At 29.7% G+C, this 20,182-nt stretch overlaps 1 protein-coding gene across 1 annotated transcript in view; it reads left to right on the forward strand.

The window, feature by feature from the left end:
* The window catches only part of LOC143044948 (sodium-independent sulfate anion transporter-like), a 42,184-nt gene that overhangs the window by 14,632 nt on the left and 7,370 nt on the right, over window positions 1–20,182 (forward strand). The window contains exons 2-12 of the mRNA XM_076217211.1: window positions 9,047–9,269; window positions 14,454–14,556; window positions 15,029–15,233; window positions 15,653–15,738; window positions 16,361–16,440; window positions 17,171–17,225; window positions 17,556–17,649; window positions 18,337–18,512; window positions 19,017–19,089; window positions 19,273–19,323; window positions 20,089–20,149. Of these exons, the coding sequence (XP_076073326.1) occupies window positions 9,067–9,269; window positions 14,454–14,556; window positions 15,029–15,233; window positions 15,653–15,738; window positions 16,361–16,440; window positions 17,171–17,225; window positions 17,556–17,649; window positions 18,337–18,512; window positions 19,017–19,089; window positions 19,273–19,323; window positions 20,089–20,149 (1,187 nt within the window). The 5' untranslated portion in view covers window positions 9,047–9,066. The remainder of the gene's footprint in view (window positions 1–9,046; window positions 9,270–14,453; window positions 14,557–15,028; window positions 15,234–15,652; window positions 15,739–16,360; window positions 16,441–17,170; window positions 17,226–17,555; window positions 17,650–18,336; window positions 18,513–19,016; window positions 19,090–19,272; window positions 19,324–20,088; window positions 20,150–20,182) is intronic.

Below are 20,182 nucleotides of genomic sequence, written 5' to 3' on the forward strand. Positions count from 1 at the left end.
TTGCTACACTACATAAAGATGACATACAAAAGATATATGTATTCAACATTCTCTATTTACAAGAAACAGATCAAACTTGTGATTAGCTGATTTGTTAATTTTATGGTAAGTTAGAGAACAAATGACAAAAAATGGTGGTTTTTTTTGTAGGTACAATTTACCATCAAAGCCTAGTTAAAAAAATCCATAAACAATTACCGGGTACAAATGGTTTAGATGCATTGGTGGTCATCATATTACTATTTGGAGGTTTAAAAATGTGTAGGATATGTTTAGGACTTTTATATATTTTTTGTAAGGACTTTTAATTACTTAATCCCCAAGGGTGACTGGGGAATAGAAATATGGTAACTTGGTCTTCTTCTGACCGGCAGTAAAATGCTTGCTGAAGTGGGGCGTCTGTTTGGCTGCGCAGGATGTACAAGTTTGCAGCCACATCCTGAACATGCACCAAAAATTTGCCACTTGACTTTATGCAACCAACAAACAAGCAATCAACTAATTACTTAAAATGGGAACTGACGTATCTTTCAAAATATTCAGTTGTCCAATACTTTTCATAATATTTACATCAAAACTGCCATGCAAAATAATTCCCAAAGGTACTTTTTAATTGTGGCACATGGAAAGCGTCTGCTTTTCAAGTATTCCTATTTTGTAATAATTTTTCAAATGCCATCAAATGCCATTTTTTAAATGGTTTTATTCTGTGTGTTTAAAAGTGTTTTCATCTTCTGGCCGTTGAGATGTACAATGATGTAATAGTTGTACATCCTGCATTGAATTGTGTAATGATAATATAATTATAGCTTTCAGAACAAACATTGAAAAATCCTGCCACTGTTTGAAGTGTTCTCATTTTTTTAAATTTTATTCTTTATGGATTAATAAGTTAATCCTCTTTAAGAATACAATAAGTCATTGGTCTTTAAAAGTTTCAACAATGATTCAAAATATCATTAAAGTAGAGTAAAATTAAACAAAATTATCTTTATTTTCAAGTAGAATAATCCTTAAAGGAACGAAATTTACGATATCCTTGAACTCGTGGCATTTACTTTCACCGCAAATCATTCGGAAACAAATTTATAGACCTGTATATATGTCCCTAAAATCCACTGCAACATTTGGATAAACTTTACATATAGAGATAAAAAGTTGTGTAAATTTTACATCAAAGACGGAGATCAAAGGAGAACGTTGGTACCCCTCAAATCTCAACATCTTCAAATATCTTTGCCACCCTCATTCATAAGCCTTGAATACATAAGGATATGCAATACAGATTACGGTTAAGTGTTTCTCCATTCTTAAAACTAGTACAGCTGTATTTTTCCAGTAGGTCATTGTTTTGGTTTTTTGAAGCAAACTTTGCTTTTAAAACATAAACATAAAAGATATTGATTAAATAGGGGAAATTAGTTTTATGTACAGATTTTAAAATAAGAGGATGTGGTATTATTGCCAATGAGAGAACTTTCAACAATGACTGAGTGACTTAAAGGAACATACCCTAGTCTAGACAGAGGTCTGTTGGACATAACATCTTTGTATAATTCTACAACAATGTTTAATTTCTTTGAAAATTCCACAGCTGATAATTATTCCCCAACCGATAGCACTCCGTCCATCTGTCTGTCTGTCTGTTCAATCTAATTAAAATTAAATCTCTGCATTTGCTCATTTTCTATGCTTGGTAGCTGCATAGATTTTCAAAAATTGCTTTTATAAAGACTTTTTGTTTTAAGATTATGAAAAAATAAATGTAGGAGTTAACGGAACAACATGAATAAAACCAGAAGATTCCAAATATCTGACAAAAATTCAAAAATAACATCAGTGAACATATCCTGAAATGACTCTTAAAGGCATATCATCAGGACTCCAAATAACCCCAATCAGAGACGTCCTGGCTGCAGGACAAATACCTTTCAAATTTAGAAGTGTAGGACTAAAATTTCATTGTCTCCCATAAAGAAAATTTAGCTAATTTCCTAAATTTAGAAACTTATTTATGAACTCCATGGGTGTAAATTAAGGTAATTTAGCAGATAAGAATTCTATCTTTAGAAATTAGATTATTTTTATTTTCTCCTTTTCTCAAGTTTGTTTTGGTTCTGTGACCCATGGTTTGTTTTTGTTTTGTTTTTATTTGTTTTTTGTTTTTTGTTTGTTTTTTAGAGATCTAGGTCAGGGTTTTTATTCTGGCAACTACGGTAGTAAAAATATTTATTACTTGGTTGTTAGAATCAATTTTTGAATGTTTTCTGTTTTTGTGTTTGCCCTACAGAAAAAACGAAGTACCATTGATACTTTTTGTGCACATTAATTGAATTTTTTTTTAAAAATAACTTATTTTGTAGTAAACAGTAGATAAATAGTCTGACCTATGTCTGGACCTTAAGGACGACCAAATGGACGAAAAAGTTTCATTGAAAATTTCATTAAACCTTGTCAAAACAATGAAAATGATGATTATATCAAGCTATCTTTGATGGAATGCGATAATATATATTATCTCACTGGGTGACATTATTTGACAGTTATCATTATTATCACCTTATATACAAACAGGATCTGAAGATCAACCAGGACAAAAGTGTAGAATGACTGCTGTAGGGGGTAACTATTACAAACATGTTTCACTCCCTTGTCTTGTCTGACACCATAAGGTTATTGAGTTAATTGAACTGTTTGTTTGGGTTGCTTTTTATCATGATTGAAGTGTTAGCAGTGGACATTTGACTGATATTGATATTTTATAATGAATACATGTTCTAAACTGTGCTGCATATTTGGTTTTGAAAGGGTCATTTTGTAGGATTTCAACATGGAGCAGTCTCTTTTTCATTGGGCTGTTTGAATAAATGTTTTTTTTTCACTTTGAAGATCTTTGATTTATATATAGATATGTGTTATTTATTTTTTCATTATGTTTGAATAATTTTTTAGATTGTTTCTATTGAAGTTAACTTTTTACTTATTCTATCTTTTTTTAACTTGCTGCATTTAGCCCAGGATGATATAAAGTTGTTATTGTATAATTTGAATTTTGTGCATTATTTTAATTTCTCTCTATCAATTTTGTATTTAGAATGATAAATGTATGCAAAACAGCAGCAAATTTGTTAAGCATATAAAATAAGTTTCATTTATAAGTATAAGTTTTAGTGGTGGATCCAGCCATTTTAAAAAGGGGGGGTTCCAACTATATGCTCCCATTCAAATGCATTGATCGTGCAAAAAAAAGGGGGTTCTAACCCCCGGAACCCCCTCCCCCGGCCCCTGGATCCGCCAATGAGTTTTCATCAGAGAGAACTGTGGATTCTTATTATTCATATTAGTGTACTTTAAATTTACTTGATTTAGAGGGTGAAAACTTGTTTTAATACATACTTTTTCGAAAACTACAATATCAAGAATAAAAAAAATTGGTTGAGAGCCGTGGTGTAGTGGTTAGTGCATCGGACTACTAACACAAAGGTTCCTGGTTCGATTCCCGTTTGGGATGAAAATTTCAGGAACTCAATTATTGGCTCTCCTTTGACACCATCTGCGAGTATGGTCTTGAGGAAACGATGATAGTTCGTCGGAAGGGGACGATAAATGGCTGACCTGTGTTAAGAGAGAGCCATATCTCTTGCACGTTAAAGACACCCTTACAGATTTAGAAAAAGAGTAGGCTAATGCCGCTACAAGGCAGCACTCGCATCCGCAAAGTGGAAAGGGATTAATATAAGTTGCAAAACTTGTTTCCCAATCCACTATAAATAATTATGTTTAAACTAAAAAATTGGTACCCATGAAAATAAGTGAAGCATGTAAACAAACTTATGGGTTGGCTGTTATGTTTTTCCTTGGTGATTCATACAGTTACAGCAAGAAACAAATACAATTTAAAGATACAAATCTTCAACAACAAATTGTTGTTTTCCAATTTAAATGACTGTTTCTTTACTTTTCATGTAATTGAAAGACAAAATTGGCCTGGGAGATCATTTGTTATATAAAAATAGGGTATTAAATATCATATCATTATTGTTGATCAGAGAGGTTGTGACCAGAGGACGGGATTTAACTTATGACATCATATTGGTTTACGAATTTGTGTGTGAGAGTGTTGCGTAACATTGACATAATTTGTTTACGTCTTCCGTGTTATTGACATCTTTAAGTTAACTAAACGTTATTGAGATTCTGATGTCATTTGTTTATGATTTTCATTTTGTTTTGTTTTAGATTGAAGAGTCTGATAGCATACAAATGGGAGCAAATTTTTTTTTTCACTTAAAGATTTTTGTCTAACAACATATTATAAAAAGGCAGAATTCTGAATTCTTGGATTTATTCTTACTTATAGAAAAAAAGTAAAAAAAAACTATTGGAAAATTAAAATGTCTTTGAACAATATATCTCAATTTTTGTAAAATTCCTCAACATGTGTGAAATATAGTTTTTAAAATGAGTGAACATTAAAATAACAAGCCACTGAAATTAGTTTAATGCAACACATGCACATGATGAAAATTTATTGTCGTCTTTAGCCTGGGGCATTGTCAGTTTGTTTTCAATTATGTATTTGAATATAGCTTTGATATCTTTCGCCTTTCTTTGCTAAGGACCAAAATTTATGTAATAACGGATTTAATTTAAGTAACTTCTGGAATCCAAATTAAAAAAGACCCGAAAAAATATGTTTAACACTTTTTTTTTTTGCAAGATATTTCAATTGTTTTGTCGAAGGTCTGTTTGCTTGTATTCGTCTGGCCTTGTCATACATATTTGTTAAATGTAAAACACGTTCTTGTCAGGTTAAGCAAGAAAGATGAAAGCCTCACAGTTTCCTTTGAAATCACTTTTGCACTACATATTATTTGTTATTTTCGTATCTATTACGTAACAGTATGTTTTTTAAAAGGAAAGGATTAACTTTCAATTTGAACTATACTTTACAAAATATGAATAAATAGGACATGCGTTTGACCTACTTTTTACTCAGTGACAGAGAAACTCGATCAGTGGATTTAAAAAAATAAACAAATCAGTGCAAAGCTGTAAAAAAAATTGTTTACAAAAATTAATGTAAACAAAGTCAAGGTCTTCAAAATCAAAGAAATCTTCTAGAAAAAGCGTTAAAAACAAAGTTAATAGAAAATAAAAAGACATATTTGAGCAGAATGAGTACAATAACATTAACATATAATTTTTTTGCACCGGATGCCAATTTCAACCATAAATGGCCCGTCTTCAATGACTTTCATAATCAAAATATTTGAAAATCAAAAACTTATTGAAAACTGGTAAGTTGTAAACCAAAAAAGATCAACAAAAGATAGACAATTTAAGCTGGACAAGGAATCAGAGCTTTGCATGAGGGAGATGTATGACTTAATTCAAAATAAATTCCAAAATTTTTAATTTTGTAATTTTAAATTATACCAATGGTTTAGAAATCATGTTATCTGCCCCAAGTATTTGTGCTTTCTACTTTCTTTGATGATGGTGTTGCATGTTTGTTAGTTGGTGTGGTCAGCCATGATGTGAAATGTAACTCACTTACAGTGGTGGGCCAGGGGGATCTTTTTATTGTGTGAATGCATAGGCTTTATAACAGTATCTTGAATCTTTTGTTTTTATACAGAATCTTTCTCATTTGTACTTTTGTTTTATATCTTTTTTTTTTTATTAAATGTGTGTTAAATATTTGCCACTGAATTTATATAAAAAAAAATAACTTCTCATTGGTAATTAATATTTAACTTAATTATTTAATGTGTATGAAATACTTGCCACTGGATGTTAAGAAAGCATCATTCAATGGGTTCAAGCAGTAGTCTTCCCTATAAAATCTTTAGTTTTTATACTGAATCTATGTATGCAACTATTGTCTTATCTATTTATTTAATGGGTGTGAAATATTTGCCACTGGATGTTGTTAAAACTTTTAATTATTCATTGCATCATAGCAGTGGCAGATCCCAGGGAGGGTTTCGGGGGTTGAAACCCCCTTTTTTGGGAGGATTGATGCATTTGAAAAGGGACATATGGTTGGACCCCCTTTCTTTTAGGTTAGGAACCCCCTTTTAAAAATTACTGCATAGCAGTTGTTCTCTTTAGAACACTTGGTAGTCCTAGCTGACTTATATGCCAGTAGTGCTTTGATTTAAATTTGAATAAGGTATTCTGTCTTACAAAAGAAATTGACATTTTTGGAGCATATATAATTGGTTTTTTCTTTGTGATTCGATTTCCAGTTGCAACACATGTTATCATACAAAAAATTATAATTGGCCAGTGGCAGATCCAGAACTTTTCCTAAGGGGGGGAGGGGGGGGGGCACTGACTGACCTAAGGGGGGGGGCCGCTCCAGTCATGCTTCAGTGATTCCCTATATAATCAACCAAATTTTTCCCACAAAAGGAGGGGCCCGAGCCCCCAGGGCCCGAGCCCCCAGGGCCCCCTTGATCCGCCTATGTTGGCAAAGCATTAAAAGGGAGCTTTTATCTCCATATAAACTTTCTTATGTTTTATATCTTCAAAGTATAAATAAATGAATCAGTGTTTCAAAGTCAATGAGGTAGCAAAAAAAGAATCTTTAGTGAAATTCACATTATCACGTATATTTCAGTTCCATGTTTCTACTTTGAGATTTTAGCAATGTTAATGGCTTAATTTTTTCTTAACAAATGAAACATATTTTGTTTTTTGGATACAAATTACATGTACAAATGTACTACCTTTTGGTTTAAGACATCTTTTGATTAAGATTTTACAAAATTGCCTTGAGCTAGAACACCAACATATAGCACTAAATAATTTGAGTTTAATATGGACATATGTAAATTTGTTGGAAATATTTTAAGTACTCCCGGTATGTAATTAGAATATAAACTGTTTTATATTCAAATTGTTGTAGGATTTGACTACTTTTATATCTTTATATTTTTCAAATTTAGAGATAAAGAAAACTGTTTCTATGCCCCACCTACGATAGTAGAGGGGCATTATGTTTTCTGGTCTGTTCGTCTGTCTGTCCGTTCGTCTGTTAGTCCCACTTCAGGTTAAAGTTTTTGGTCAACTTAAAACTTAGTACACATGTGCCCTATGATATGATCTTTCTAATTTTAATGCCAAATCAGAGTTTTGACCCCAATTTCACAGTCCACTGAACATAGAAAATGATAGTGCAAGTTTCAGGTTAATGTTTTTGGTCAAGATAGTTTTTGATGAAGTTGAGGTCCAATCAACTTGAAACTTAGAACACATGTTCCCTATGATATGATCTTTCTAGTTTTAATGCCAAATTAGAATTTTTATCCCATTTTCACGGTCCACTGAACATAGAAAATGATAGTGCAGATGGGCATCCATGTACTATTGACACATTCTTGTTTCAAATGTAAATAATTTTCATTTCTGAAAATTTTCTTTTGGAAAAGAGCTTTTACCTTTCTTTTGGAATGTTAACTTGTTTTTTCCAGTCATATACACAAAGTTATGAGTTCACCAAATATATATGGGAATTGGACCTGACTTTTTTGAAGGACAATTAACGGAGACAGTGAGTGAGTGAGTGTAACCTTTTTGCATGCATTCATCATTCAGGGTTTCGTTGTTTTATGCATGTCTATGAATGTATTCTTATATTTTGAAAATTTCTAGTTAAAATATTGTCTAAATGAAAACAGATTTATCCCAAATCAATTTATTAGTGTGTTATGTTTATCTTTTGAGCAGAATATTGTTTGTCAAAATTAAAAAGCAGTAAACAAAAATAAATGTCGCACACCAATTAGATCATTTAAAGCGAATTCTACGTAAATAATCTGTTATTATATACTGATATTCTTATGCTTGAAAGACATCAGACAATGACGAACGCAGGTACATTTGTACATGCAATCAATGATCAAAAAACATGTTTTTAACTTCGACAAACCCTTGTTTCGTCTGTCCAGATTAAATTACATGGTGTGCTATTGCTCTCAATACATGGTATAACATATCTTCATTATATATTTGTTCATCCATTATGTAAATTTCATATCATATTTCTTTAATTTTATTTATCTTATGTATTCTGGATAGAACTAGAAAATTCAGTTATCAAGGTTATTTGAAAGAAAAAAATATCTGTTTTTGAAAAACAAAATTTGTTTAAATGTATAACTAGTGCTTTTTACATGGTAATTTGAAATACCATTTAAAAGTTATGTAAAATGCAAAAAGTACTTTGTCCAAAATTGCTCTTTTCAAATTTTAATAAACTCCTTCTTATCCTGAATATGCATGAAATATTTGCCACTGGACAATTAGCAAACAATAATCAGTTAGTTAATCAAAATATGAAGCATTTGAATTTCATAAACATCAAATTTGTTTTCCTTAATTCTCCAAATGTATCTTCAAGGGCCAATAACTTGGATATTACATAAATTTAGCCATATCTTTGTCAGGATCTGCCCATGGGAGGAAGATTACCATAAGAATTTGTCTTTTTAAATAAGGGAAGGCATTGATTTATTGCTGACAATTCATCTTTTTTTGTTGAAGAATTTCTTTCAAATTCTTCCTTATTATTTTTTAATTGCTTTCAAATCTGCAAATATTATATACTTTTCCTATACAAAAATTGGGATTAAAATTAGAAAAAGTTGACTATTACGTAGAATTAGCATTAATGGTATTAGTGAAAAATTGAATTTTCATCCTGGTTGGTGAAAATTATGGTTCATATATTAGATTTATAAAGTTACTTCAAGAAAATGCTTTTAAACCCTTTACATGTTGTCAGTGTCAATGAATTACCGAATTTCAAATATTTTGTGAATTTAAGTATAATTTCACGTTATAATCTTATTAAATTAAGATAAAACTTTTCTCCATGTATTGATAGATTTAAAATATTGGAAAAATTCATACAATTCAGTGTTTTTCTCCCTCCCCGAAGATACACCTGTACAATAGATAGATAAACTGTTTATTCATATTCCATTTAATTTATTCATATGAACTCGTGACCTTATTTTTCTTGACTATAAAACAGGATGAAGACATCAAGAAATCATGAGTTTCAATTCAGAGGAATCAGAATCTACACCACTTCTACGTGGTCATCGTGTGTCTGTACAAACAACAAGAGGCCTAGCTTGTCGAAGAAAAATGGTGCAAGTTGGAAAATTAGCTAGGAAGCATATAAGTAATGCATGCTGTAATAGTGAAGTTTGGAAAACAAGATTTCCTATTACAAAATGGATATTGAAATACAGGTAGGAATATTTTATTATTATTTTCATTTTATTTCAATTGCTAGTAAAAATTCTTTATATGCTGTAAAAATTAAGAATTTTGTAAATTCTAGGTTTTTTTTGTATATCCTAAGATTTTTGTCATTTTTGTCATTTTTTTTTTTTTTTTGCTTTTAAAATTGGATAACTAGAAATTTAGAAACAAATATATTGTCAATTTTATCAATTTTCTTAAATGTGATTCTCTTTTGCATTTTTTTCATTTTTTTTTTGGTTTGCTTTATCTATTAAATTATCATTTTCCCAAATTTTAATTTTTGGCAATTTTCTTTTTGCTCTCTCAACAAACATAAAAAAAGTCATGTTCAAAGCATGTTATTGGGTTAATCTTTATCAAGACTGCAGAGTAAAATTAAGAAAACAAAACATAGTCAAATACATATAAGGAGAAAGAACTACAATAAAAATTGATTGGCCTAAAATATCTATGATTAAATTCTTAGACTGAGTTCTAAGTTATAAACTGTTAGTTTTCTACCCTCCAAAATAACAAGTAATACTAAGTATTTATCAAAATGTAGATAATACAAGTGTATTGCCTACTTGTCAAAAAAAAAAAGATGATAAATGTCTTTAAGATTAAAAGATAAGGGAATAAATAATGGGCCTACAAGCTACAAAAATAGAAAACCTAGTTTATATTAAAGAATTATGAGTATCAATTGAAAATAGGGTACAACTCATGTGCTCTGGAAGGGTATTGATTTCAGAGGTATTCATTAACTTACTGTAGATCATACCTGCCAACTGTCACTATTTGTGGGGATTTACCCCATGGAGGCTCCCAAATTGAAATTTTTAAAGAGCAATTATGTCCACAATTTTAACAAAACAATAAATTTTACAATGAATTGAGGCTTATAAAAGTATAAAGAATCCAAAAAACAATATTACACCTTTTTTAAAGGCCCCCTTGAAGGTTTTATAGGAGTATGACAGCCATCTTGCTCGCAAAACCCCCATTGGCATTTTGAAAACTTGGCAGGTATGGTAGATTTATTTATTTTATTTTCAAGAATACCAATTTTCATGGTTTGAGGACATTTGGATATTCTTGGACATTTAATTTCCTGGTTTTGGCAAAGTCAGCCAACATTCCTTTACAAAATTTGTAATTCGTTGAACATTTCAAATTTGTCGTTCCCCAAAACCAACCAAATCCACGAAAATTGGTATCTAACAAATATTAATAAATCTTCAGTATTTGGTAAAAAATTTACAACTGAACCAATATGATTTGTTGAAATATAAAATATCTTTCTCCTTGAAATCTTCAGTACAAAAGAAATGAGACCTAGGATGTAAGAAATTGTTTAAACCTATCACCATTGATCATGCAGCAACCTATCCACAAATATGATCCTATCTTACCTCTGATGCCTTGTACAGGTAGATTAATCTACTTTTTGGACATGGCCATTTGCAATGCAAAGTTTTTCTATATCAAACCTTCCAACTTTCCAGCTTTTATCAATGGCAAATTAAATTTCCCACCATTCATCTTTGTTGAAGCACTTTATCAGACCAATTGTTAATTTGTTTTCCACATGAATTTGTATGAAATGTTTGCCACTGAACATTTGGCAAACAATCTATCCATTTAACATTTACAACACAAATTTCACTTTTAACTACATGAAACTTAAAAAAAAAGCTTAATACAACTTTTAAAGTATAGATTGGTGCTTAACTATTAGGTTTCCAAGAGTTTTAAGAATTTTTGTTTCCTTCTTTTATTATCTTAAACAATAAATTATTTCAATTTCTGAACAATAAGAAATTTAGGTTGACAACAATTTCAGTAAGAAATCTTTTTAGGAGTTAAGTCCCTTGAAATTGCCATTCAAATGATTCAATGCTTAACGGTAAGTTTCCATTGAGAGTTGAAGTATCAAGAGGGAAAAAAATAGCAGAAGACCCTTTCTTATATTCAGTCTTGCTTATAGTAATAATAGAAAGATAAGGCTTCAGTTTTGTTCATTGTTGAAGGCCAGATATAAAAGACAATGAAATGACTTACAAATGTAAAAAAGACAATCCAAACGAGAAAACTAACATTCTGATTTTATACAAAACAGTAAACTAAAAAAAAAGATATATACAGCAACAAACAACAATCACTGACTTACAGGCACATTACTTCTTAATGTCCTTTTTGTTTTATAATGCTGTTGGATTGCTGTCAAATAAATGTTTACCCCGACATAAGTATTATGATTTAGAGAGGTCAGTACTCTAGGTTTGTTTTTGAAGACATTGCATTACCAGGAGGTCTTTAAATTTGACAAATAGGTCAATAAATTGTTCAAAAACAGTTTACCAAAGATTATTCAGATACCAAAACTGTCAAAATCTGTTTGAAGAACTAATATATTGATCTTTTAGCAGTAACAAAACTTAAGAAATGATAAAAACTGATATCAAAAAGATTTTACCTTTGAAAGTTGGATCATGAAAACAGATATATGAAAATAAATACAAAATAATAAAAATATTCAATCTAAAGGGGCTATCGAAATTTATATACTGTTGATTCATCTATTATTCATGGAGTACCTTGGTCAATTTTCGTTGATTTGTGGCTAAAGGGGAAACCACAGATTTAATTGGTCAATGAAGGAAAAGTTTTCTATAGGCTTGTATACATCATAGCAAAAGCATGAAATTAAATATCAATGAAAATACAATTTCCATTTGAAATTAAATTGGTACCAACTAATATAAATGAATTCACAGTATATTAAAAAGCAGTGGAAAAACAGCCATGTGAAAAGGCTTTAAAAGCATCCAGTTTCACACCAGTCTTTAAAAAAGCCAGGCTTTAATAGTTCTTTTAACTTTACTGATTAGAGAAAAATGTAACATTTTGAATTTTTTATTATTGGCTATTTTCAAGGGCAGATCTACATCTTTAGATTTTTATTTCTTCAAAAATAACAAGACCTTCAAGAAATTTATAAATTTAAATAATCTGAGGTCACATGCATAGAAATTATATAAATAATCAGATAATATGGCCTTCAAAATAAACAAATTCAATAAAATATCTCAAACTTGGTGATGATGCTATGCTTTATAAGATATTTTGAGACAATTTAAAAATTTCATATTTAGAAAAGATAACAGTAGTCTACTTAACATTTGTCACAATTCCTCTGACAAGATAAACATACGATCTTAAACCCAAAGACCGTTTACATACTTTAATTAGCCGATTTTCCTTTCATAAAGTAATGAATTGTCATAACTATGGCCTTGTTGGATGGTCAGTCTCGGAATGTCTAATGTACAAGGGTCAAGAGACCATGTTTTAAGGAATTTGTGGCATGTGCTTGCTGTGTGGTCACTCCAGGAGGTTAATTGACCAATTAAAGGATTAGGGTGGTAATTCTTTGTTGTCTATTGTGTAATTACCTCTTGGTGCATTGTACAATGGGGCATTATGGGTAAAATACTTTAAGGAGATTATCTAAAGAAATTTTTCATGAAAAGTGTTTTCAATTGTTTTGACAAAACATAATCCTATGGTTTTTTCCTGTTTTTTGAGGGGCATTGAACCTGCCAGACACTTTATGGGATTAGCAGGTTATTCATTATTATGGCAAGTCCTAACCATTGATTTTAAAAATGTGCAATATTAAAAAAAAAGTTTTTAGTTGTACTCCAAAATGGATAATTCATTCAACAGCAATTTGCATATCAATTTTAAAGCTTAGTTCTTTGAAATCTTTTTATTTTTAATTTTTGGTTGGGTTGGCTTTAACTGTTAATTGAACAAGGGTTTGTCTGGGAGCTAGGTCCCTTAAATGTGATCACCTCAGGGCAATAACCTTTAACAAAGGATTAGGCAGATTAAGGCATCTTTATGATATTTTAGGAGCAACAAAAATATGACATTGTTACTGGACAAGCCATGGGACACCTTTGTGAATTTTTTTTTTCAATTTTCAAGATACTGATTATCTCTTTATTTCAATTATAATTTTGGTTTTTCTGAGGGAACCTGCTGCAGTGCAGAATTAAAAAAAAATCATGATGTCAAATATGAGAAAATCTTCCGTTCTCTAATAGCTCCAACCAATGGATTATGTTCAAATCTTGACCTTGTGTTTCTCTTTGTTGACGTCTTTAGAATCAGGAAGGTAGTATACATGTTATTATATTGCCTAGTTTTTGTTGTCATGAACACATTGATAAGTCACAACTCGTAGATAAAGAAGGATTCCAGACACCGTTTATAAAAAGAACTGCTTACTGATTGCACTTCTGATCGGAGTCAATGTTCTAAAATTTTCTATTTATGATATAGTCCAGTCATTTAATAGACTGAAGATCTGTCCATTCACAATTCTCTGTGAATGCAAAAGTAAACTGTTTATGCCTTTTTAGTTAGGCTACATGGATTCATATTGTGCATGGTTAGATTTTGTGTTATATCATTGCACACAAAATTTAAGCTCTTTTTATTTCCTGCATTTTTGTTGGGAAAAATATTCAATTTCATTCTGTTTTTGGGCAAGGTTTTTCTTGTCATTTTTTTCTAGGCAAGAATATTCAGTTCTTATGTCTAAGCATCCACTGTTCAGTGAACCATGCAGCATGTAGCTAATTCATCATTGAACTGTGATATTTTTATCGATCTCTATCATGACCATAGTAAAAAAAAGAAAGAATAATAATAATTCTGGTTCACAATTACACCGTTGAAAAACATGTGTTTGCTGACACTAAGTTGCACTAAATCACAAATTATCATTTAGTTTCCCACTACCATAAGAAAATATTTTCAAATGAAGATTGTGCTGACTGAAATAAAGATATAAATTACTCATTGTTTCAAAACCTAGAGGATTTAAAGTTATTTCATGATTACCAACAAAAAAAAGCATTATTTTTTTTACTGTTTCTGACAATAAGAAAAGTTTGGTGTACAGTGATTTCACAATTATTTAGTTTTCATAAAATGATACAAGTACAATTTATCTTACAATTCATAATGAATTCATACATAGTCTTTGTTTTAAGATGAAATGGATGTTTTATTTTAACTTTTGTTCATAAAGGTATAGTTTCATAAACATTTAAAATTTTGTATCCTGAATCCAAGACTTAATTCTGAATATGTGGTTTTGTTGCTTATTTCAGAGTGAATGATCTTACTTCAGATTTTATAGCAGGACTAACAGTTGCTATGACAGTAATACCACAGGGACTTGCTTACTCCACATTAGCAGGTCTTCCGCCACAGGTAAATGTTTTTTTTAATTAATTACCTGTACAATGCTTCTATTTGACAACCCGCTCATATTTTAACTAGGTTTCCAGGCAGGCATCTGCTAATAGTTTTTGTGCAATAACTGATGAACTATTCAACCAATCCTTTCAATTTGTAATATGTTTATGTTATAGATGATGATCCATAATGTCTAATTTTGTATTGACGATGTTCTCTTTTGCTGTTCAAGAGTTATGGTCCTTAATAGATTGGAAAATGGCACTTGCTTTAATTTTTGTGCAATATACCTCATAATATGATTAAGACCTGAGCCAACTACCAGTATGAGTATGTAGCTACTATATTCCATCTTGGTGTATGGTGGCATTTGTTGTGTTAATTCTGAACTACCATTAGTCATTTAGGATTTCATAACATAATTTGTCACATGATCTATTTAAAAAAAAAAACAGGAAGTAAAATTTGTATATTTATTCTTTTTCAGTATGGTTTATACTCTGCTTTTATGGGTTGTTTTATATACACATTTCTGGGAACGTCAAAAGATATAACCCTTGGTCCTACAGCTATAATGTCACTGATGACAGCAACTTTTGCGATGTCACCAATCAAAGGCGATGCTACTTACGCTATTGTGTTATGTCTCATGACCGGAGTTGTGCAACTAGCTATGGGGTTGCTTAATTTAGGTAGGTGAACAATTTATGAATTTTCCTTCAAAAAAAGAGAGTGAAATTCAGAAGAATTTAAATTGAAGAATTTCATCAAAGAATTTTTATGCGCATTATACAGAAATGCACAATAGACACTGATGAATACGGTTAATTTATAAAAAGGCTGTGAAATTTTTGGTAAGGGATTTTGTTTCGTAAAACCTCCATGTTGAAACATCTTAAAAGATTTTTCTGGTGTCACACATTGATAAATTGATTTTCCCATTGGCTGAAAAATTTGTATTCAAATGATACAGGCATTAACAATTTTAGGAAAGAATTTATTTTTTATCTTTATAGTTGTTACTATAAATTTCTTTGAAGATGAAAAAGAATTATTTTTGGAATGAATTATAGAACTTGTTTTACAATGATTTTTTTTGTACAATTTTTAGGTATTTTGGTAAATTTTATATCACATCCTGTGATAAACGCCTTTACTTCTGCTGCGGCCATTAGAATAGCCTTTGGACAAGTTAAGGTAGGTCGTCCAGAAAACTTTTCACATTTTTATATAGAAAAAGGAAGACATGGCATGATTGCCAATGAAACAACTCTCAAATAGATCGAATGACATAGAAGTGAACAACTATAGGTCGTTGTTGTTAGTTAGATTTACAGATATCAACATTGTAAATATAAAATTACTATCAACATATATATAAGGGAAAAGCATGCAAAAAGAAGGAACAATAGTATATATAACAGTTATTCAGAAACATGCATCAAGTCATGATCTTTTGGAAGATTTTTTATGACATGCTTTTTGGTAAAGAACATGATTAATTGATTATTTCTGACTTGGTCCTGGTTAAATCTAAATCCCTTTTTAATAGAAAAGGGATTTAGATTTACAGTCAGTTCTTCATTCATTTGTTATCACATAAGAATTTGATTCAGAAGATTTATTGAAAAACAAAATTTATCAGTTCATTTGAAAATTAAAAGCATGATATTTTATCAATTTGTTATTTGGTTATCAACCAATTATGTTTTATAGATAAATTTAAAAGAAAAAGTATGTTTTCAGAAACTTAAAGTTTAAGAATGATTTTTGTGTGACTGAATTCACAATTACATATCAGTTTTTACTTTGATTTCAGGGAATATTAGGTCTGAAAAATATACCAAGAGATTTTCTGGATATGGTGTATGAAACTTTTAAACATATACCAAAAACCAAGTAAGTGTATGGCATCCATAAAATATGTACAGTGAAACCTCTTTAAACCAAACCTCTTCAGGACTTTAAATTTGGTTCAGTTTTATCAGGTTCACAATGCATACAGTTTGATATGACAGTGCTTAAGAACATGTTTGGTTTATACAAGTTTTCGGTCTAGATGCAGGATTCGGTTTTAGCCAGGTTTCACTGTACTTATGTTTAGTTGAAAATCTATTTTTTTTATGTAACTTTAGCTTCCTCATGAAATCCACAAACATTTACATCCTATGAATCATTATGAATCAACAAAATTGCATATTCTCACAGTAATTATGGTTTTTACAATTACTATCTTTAATAAAAATTCAAAAATCTAAAAAAAAAAAAAAAGGGACAGAATCAATATTTGCCCAAAATTGCTGTTTGAAAATGACAAATGTAAAACAATTCAAAATGAGAAAATTAACAGTCTGATTGATGTAAAAATTAAGGAATGAAAAACAGAAATGTAACACAGCAACAAATGACAACCATTGAAATTACAGGCTCCACACATGTGAAAGGCATGAATTGCTATTTGTTTTTGATCAGTTTGTAGAGACAACCAATCCAAACTGCAAGTTGGTAAAATATTTAAGCAATTGGTATTGACAAAGGAAAAGCCTTTAGAATAAGTATATAGTAAAAGCAACCTTCAAAAAGTTTTGTAAGCATTCAAATAGCATTATTATTATTATTTATTTTTCAGTGTATGGGATTTAACAATGGGATTATCAAGCTTAGTTTTATTAATCTTAATGAAGGTAAGAATAAGAAAGAAAAATTTTCAAAATCATTATCACAAAAAAAATAATCGTAATTTAATTCAATTATTTAAAGTGCAACATATTGGTTTTTAAAAATAATCTATAAATAGAATTTTTAATCTAACAAAAAATTGAAATCAGAATTTATGAAATCAAAAAGAAAAAAAAATATTCTATTCCAATTTGAAATTTATTCCTTATAAATTTTTAACTGTAATTTCATCAAAACGTATGCTAAAATATTCTTACTATGATATTTTTCTGATTTTTTTTTGTAAATGGCATCATAATAATTTTTTTAAAATGAAATAATAATGTTATTTTTAGAAATTGAGAGTGATACAATGGAAAGACGATCCTGGTACTACACCCTCACGCTGCGTAAAAGTTGCTAGATATATTCTCTGGTTGGTTGGAACAAGTAAGTTTGAATTTATATATTGAATACTATTTGCAATTTTTTTTTTTTAGATATAGTGACAATAGGTCTTAGTGTAAAGAGTTAAATTTTTAAAAATAATATAGCTGTAACTGTTAACATATGCATTTTCAGAAAACAATTTAAAAAAACTAATTTCATTGCCATGACAACAAATAGTTATCAAAGGTACAAGGATTATAATTTTGTACACCAGACACACGTTTCGTCTACATAAGACTCATCAGTGACGCTCATGTCAAAACATTTATAAAGCCAAACAAGTACGAAGTTAAAGAGCATTGAGGATCCAAAATTCCAAAAAGTTGTGCCAAATACGACTAAGGTAATCTATTCCTGGGATAATCATATGAGAATTGAGTTTTATGAAATTTGCAAATGTTTCATTATTATAACTTTTTTATTAAGGATTTAGAAACTGCATTTTGCTATAAAAAAAAATTGGGAATTGTAAAAGTATGCCTTAAGATATTTAAATCTTTCAAAATTTTATGAAATAAAAACTAAAGCACATTTATTAGACAAAGATAGCATAAAATATCAAAGTTATCTCCCTTTCCTGTCCTAAAATTTTGAATTATTCTTATTAAAGGCTGCTTTGATTTCTTTGAAGTTTTAATGATTATTTATATTAAAGAATTTCATTTTACAACTCTCTTTTATTTGCAGGTGCTAATGCAATAGTTGTGATATCTGCCTCTGGAATAGTAGCCATTTTGCTCAGTTACGATGTAGACAAGCTCACAATTACCGGACATATTAAAAGTGGATTACCGCCAGTAAAAGTCCCAGCATTTTCTGTCTCCGATGGTAACACAACCATCAGTACTAGTGAAATTTTTACGGTAAAATAAGATTAATTTATTTATGCAACACAAATAATTTTTTAAAACACAGTAATCCATTTATTTAATAAAATTATTTATTTCGAGAAAAAAATATGTCTCTGTATTTTTTATAATGTTTTATTTGTGCATGTTAAAAAAATGTTTCATGTCAGATTCATTTTGTCATCTGTTAACCAACTATTTATTGAAAGAATTAGAATGTGAGAATTAGCTTTTAGAATTATTTTATTGCTTGAAAGTAATCAGTTTTATTCTGGTTAACTTCAAACCTCAAATTTATGAAACTTCTGCTTGGTTTCAATAGCTGATTTTGAAAAAACTTGTAAAATTATAAATAGACTAGACCAGTTGCAAGAATAATCAATAAACAGATGAACAGTTTCTGGTGTGTTTTTTTTTACATTAATAACAAGGTTGAATTTTTTTTCGTAACATAAATATGTGAAAAAACAAAACTTTAAGTATTTATTTATCTATAATTGGTTTATTCTTTCTTTCTAGGGTATAGGAGCAGGATTTATTATTGTTCCTTTACTTGGTCTTGTAGAACTAATAGCCATTGCCAAAGCATTTTGTAAGTATAATACCTCTACATAAGTATTAATTTCATATTGGACTCTTTTTGTGGTTATTATTTATTTTTTTCCCATCCCTACAAACATTGATCATTCAAATTTGTAATTTAACAGATAACATTTTATATGCCCAGTGTAATTAAAGTTTCTGTATTATAAATTTTATATATTTCTATTTTCAGCAAGAAGAAATAATTATAAAATTTATCCTAGTCAAGAACTCATTGCTATTGGTAAGTTGAACTACTTTAATGGCATCCTTTCAAAAAGTTAGTTTTTATGCCACATTTATGGGCATCATGTTTTCTGGTCTGTGTGTCCGTCCGTCTGTTCCTCTGTTCGTCCGTTCGTACGTTCTTACGTCTGTCCCGTTTCAGTTAAAGTTTTGGTTAAAGTTTTTGGTCAAGGTAGTTTTTGATGAAATTGAAGTCTGATCGACTTGAAACTTAGTAAACATGTTCCCTATGATATGATCTTTCTAATTTTAATGCCAAATTAGAGTTTTTATCCCATTTTCACGGTCCACTGAACATAGAAAATGATAAAGCAGATGGGGCATCCGTGTACTTGGGACACATTCTTGTTTTGTTAATAATTTGTTAAAAAAACTTGGAAAGAAAATAAAAATATATCGTATTTGATAGCGAAAAAATAGTTCTGTCTCTGAATTGTGACAGGAACAACCTTTTCTCATTGGTTAAAACAGTAATTTATTTAATTTATAAATCTGAATCTCTTGAGTATAAAAATGTTGTATCCTATTAGAGAATGTGGCAGAATGAATATATATTATATTTTCACACAATTATCAGAAGTATACTTTATACATTTAAAAAAAGAATAAAATAAATTGTACTGTAAATTTTTTAGAAATAGATATTTTACATTGCTGTATTTATTTTAAAGTATTCTATTGTTTTTTGATTATTTATAATACAAATTAACCACAATGTTCACATCAAAGAAATGTTGAATATATATTCTTATTTTAATTTTAGGTATAGCCAATATAGTTAGCTCATTTTTTTCATCATATCCAGTCACAGGGAGTTTCTCCAGGTGAGTTTCCTGTAAAAATATTCAGATTTTGTA

This window comes from Mytilus galloprovincialis, chromosome 9, assembly GCF_965363235.1.
Source record: "Mytilus galloprovincialis chromosome 9, xbMytGall1.hap1.1, whole genome shotgun sequence".
Lineage (NCBI taxonomy): Eukaryota > Metazoa > Mollusca > Bivalvia > Mytilida > Mytilidae > Mytilus > Mytilus galloprovincialis.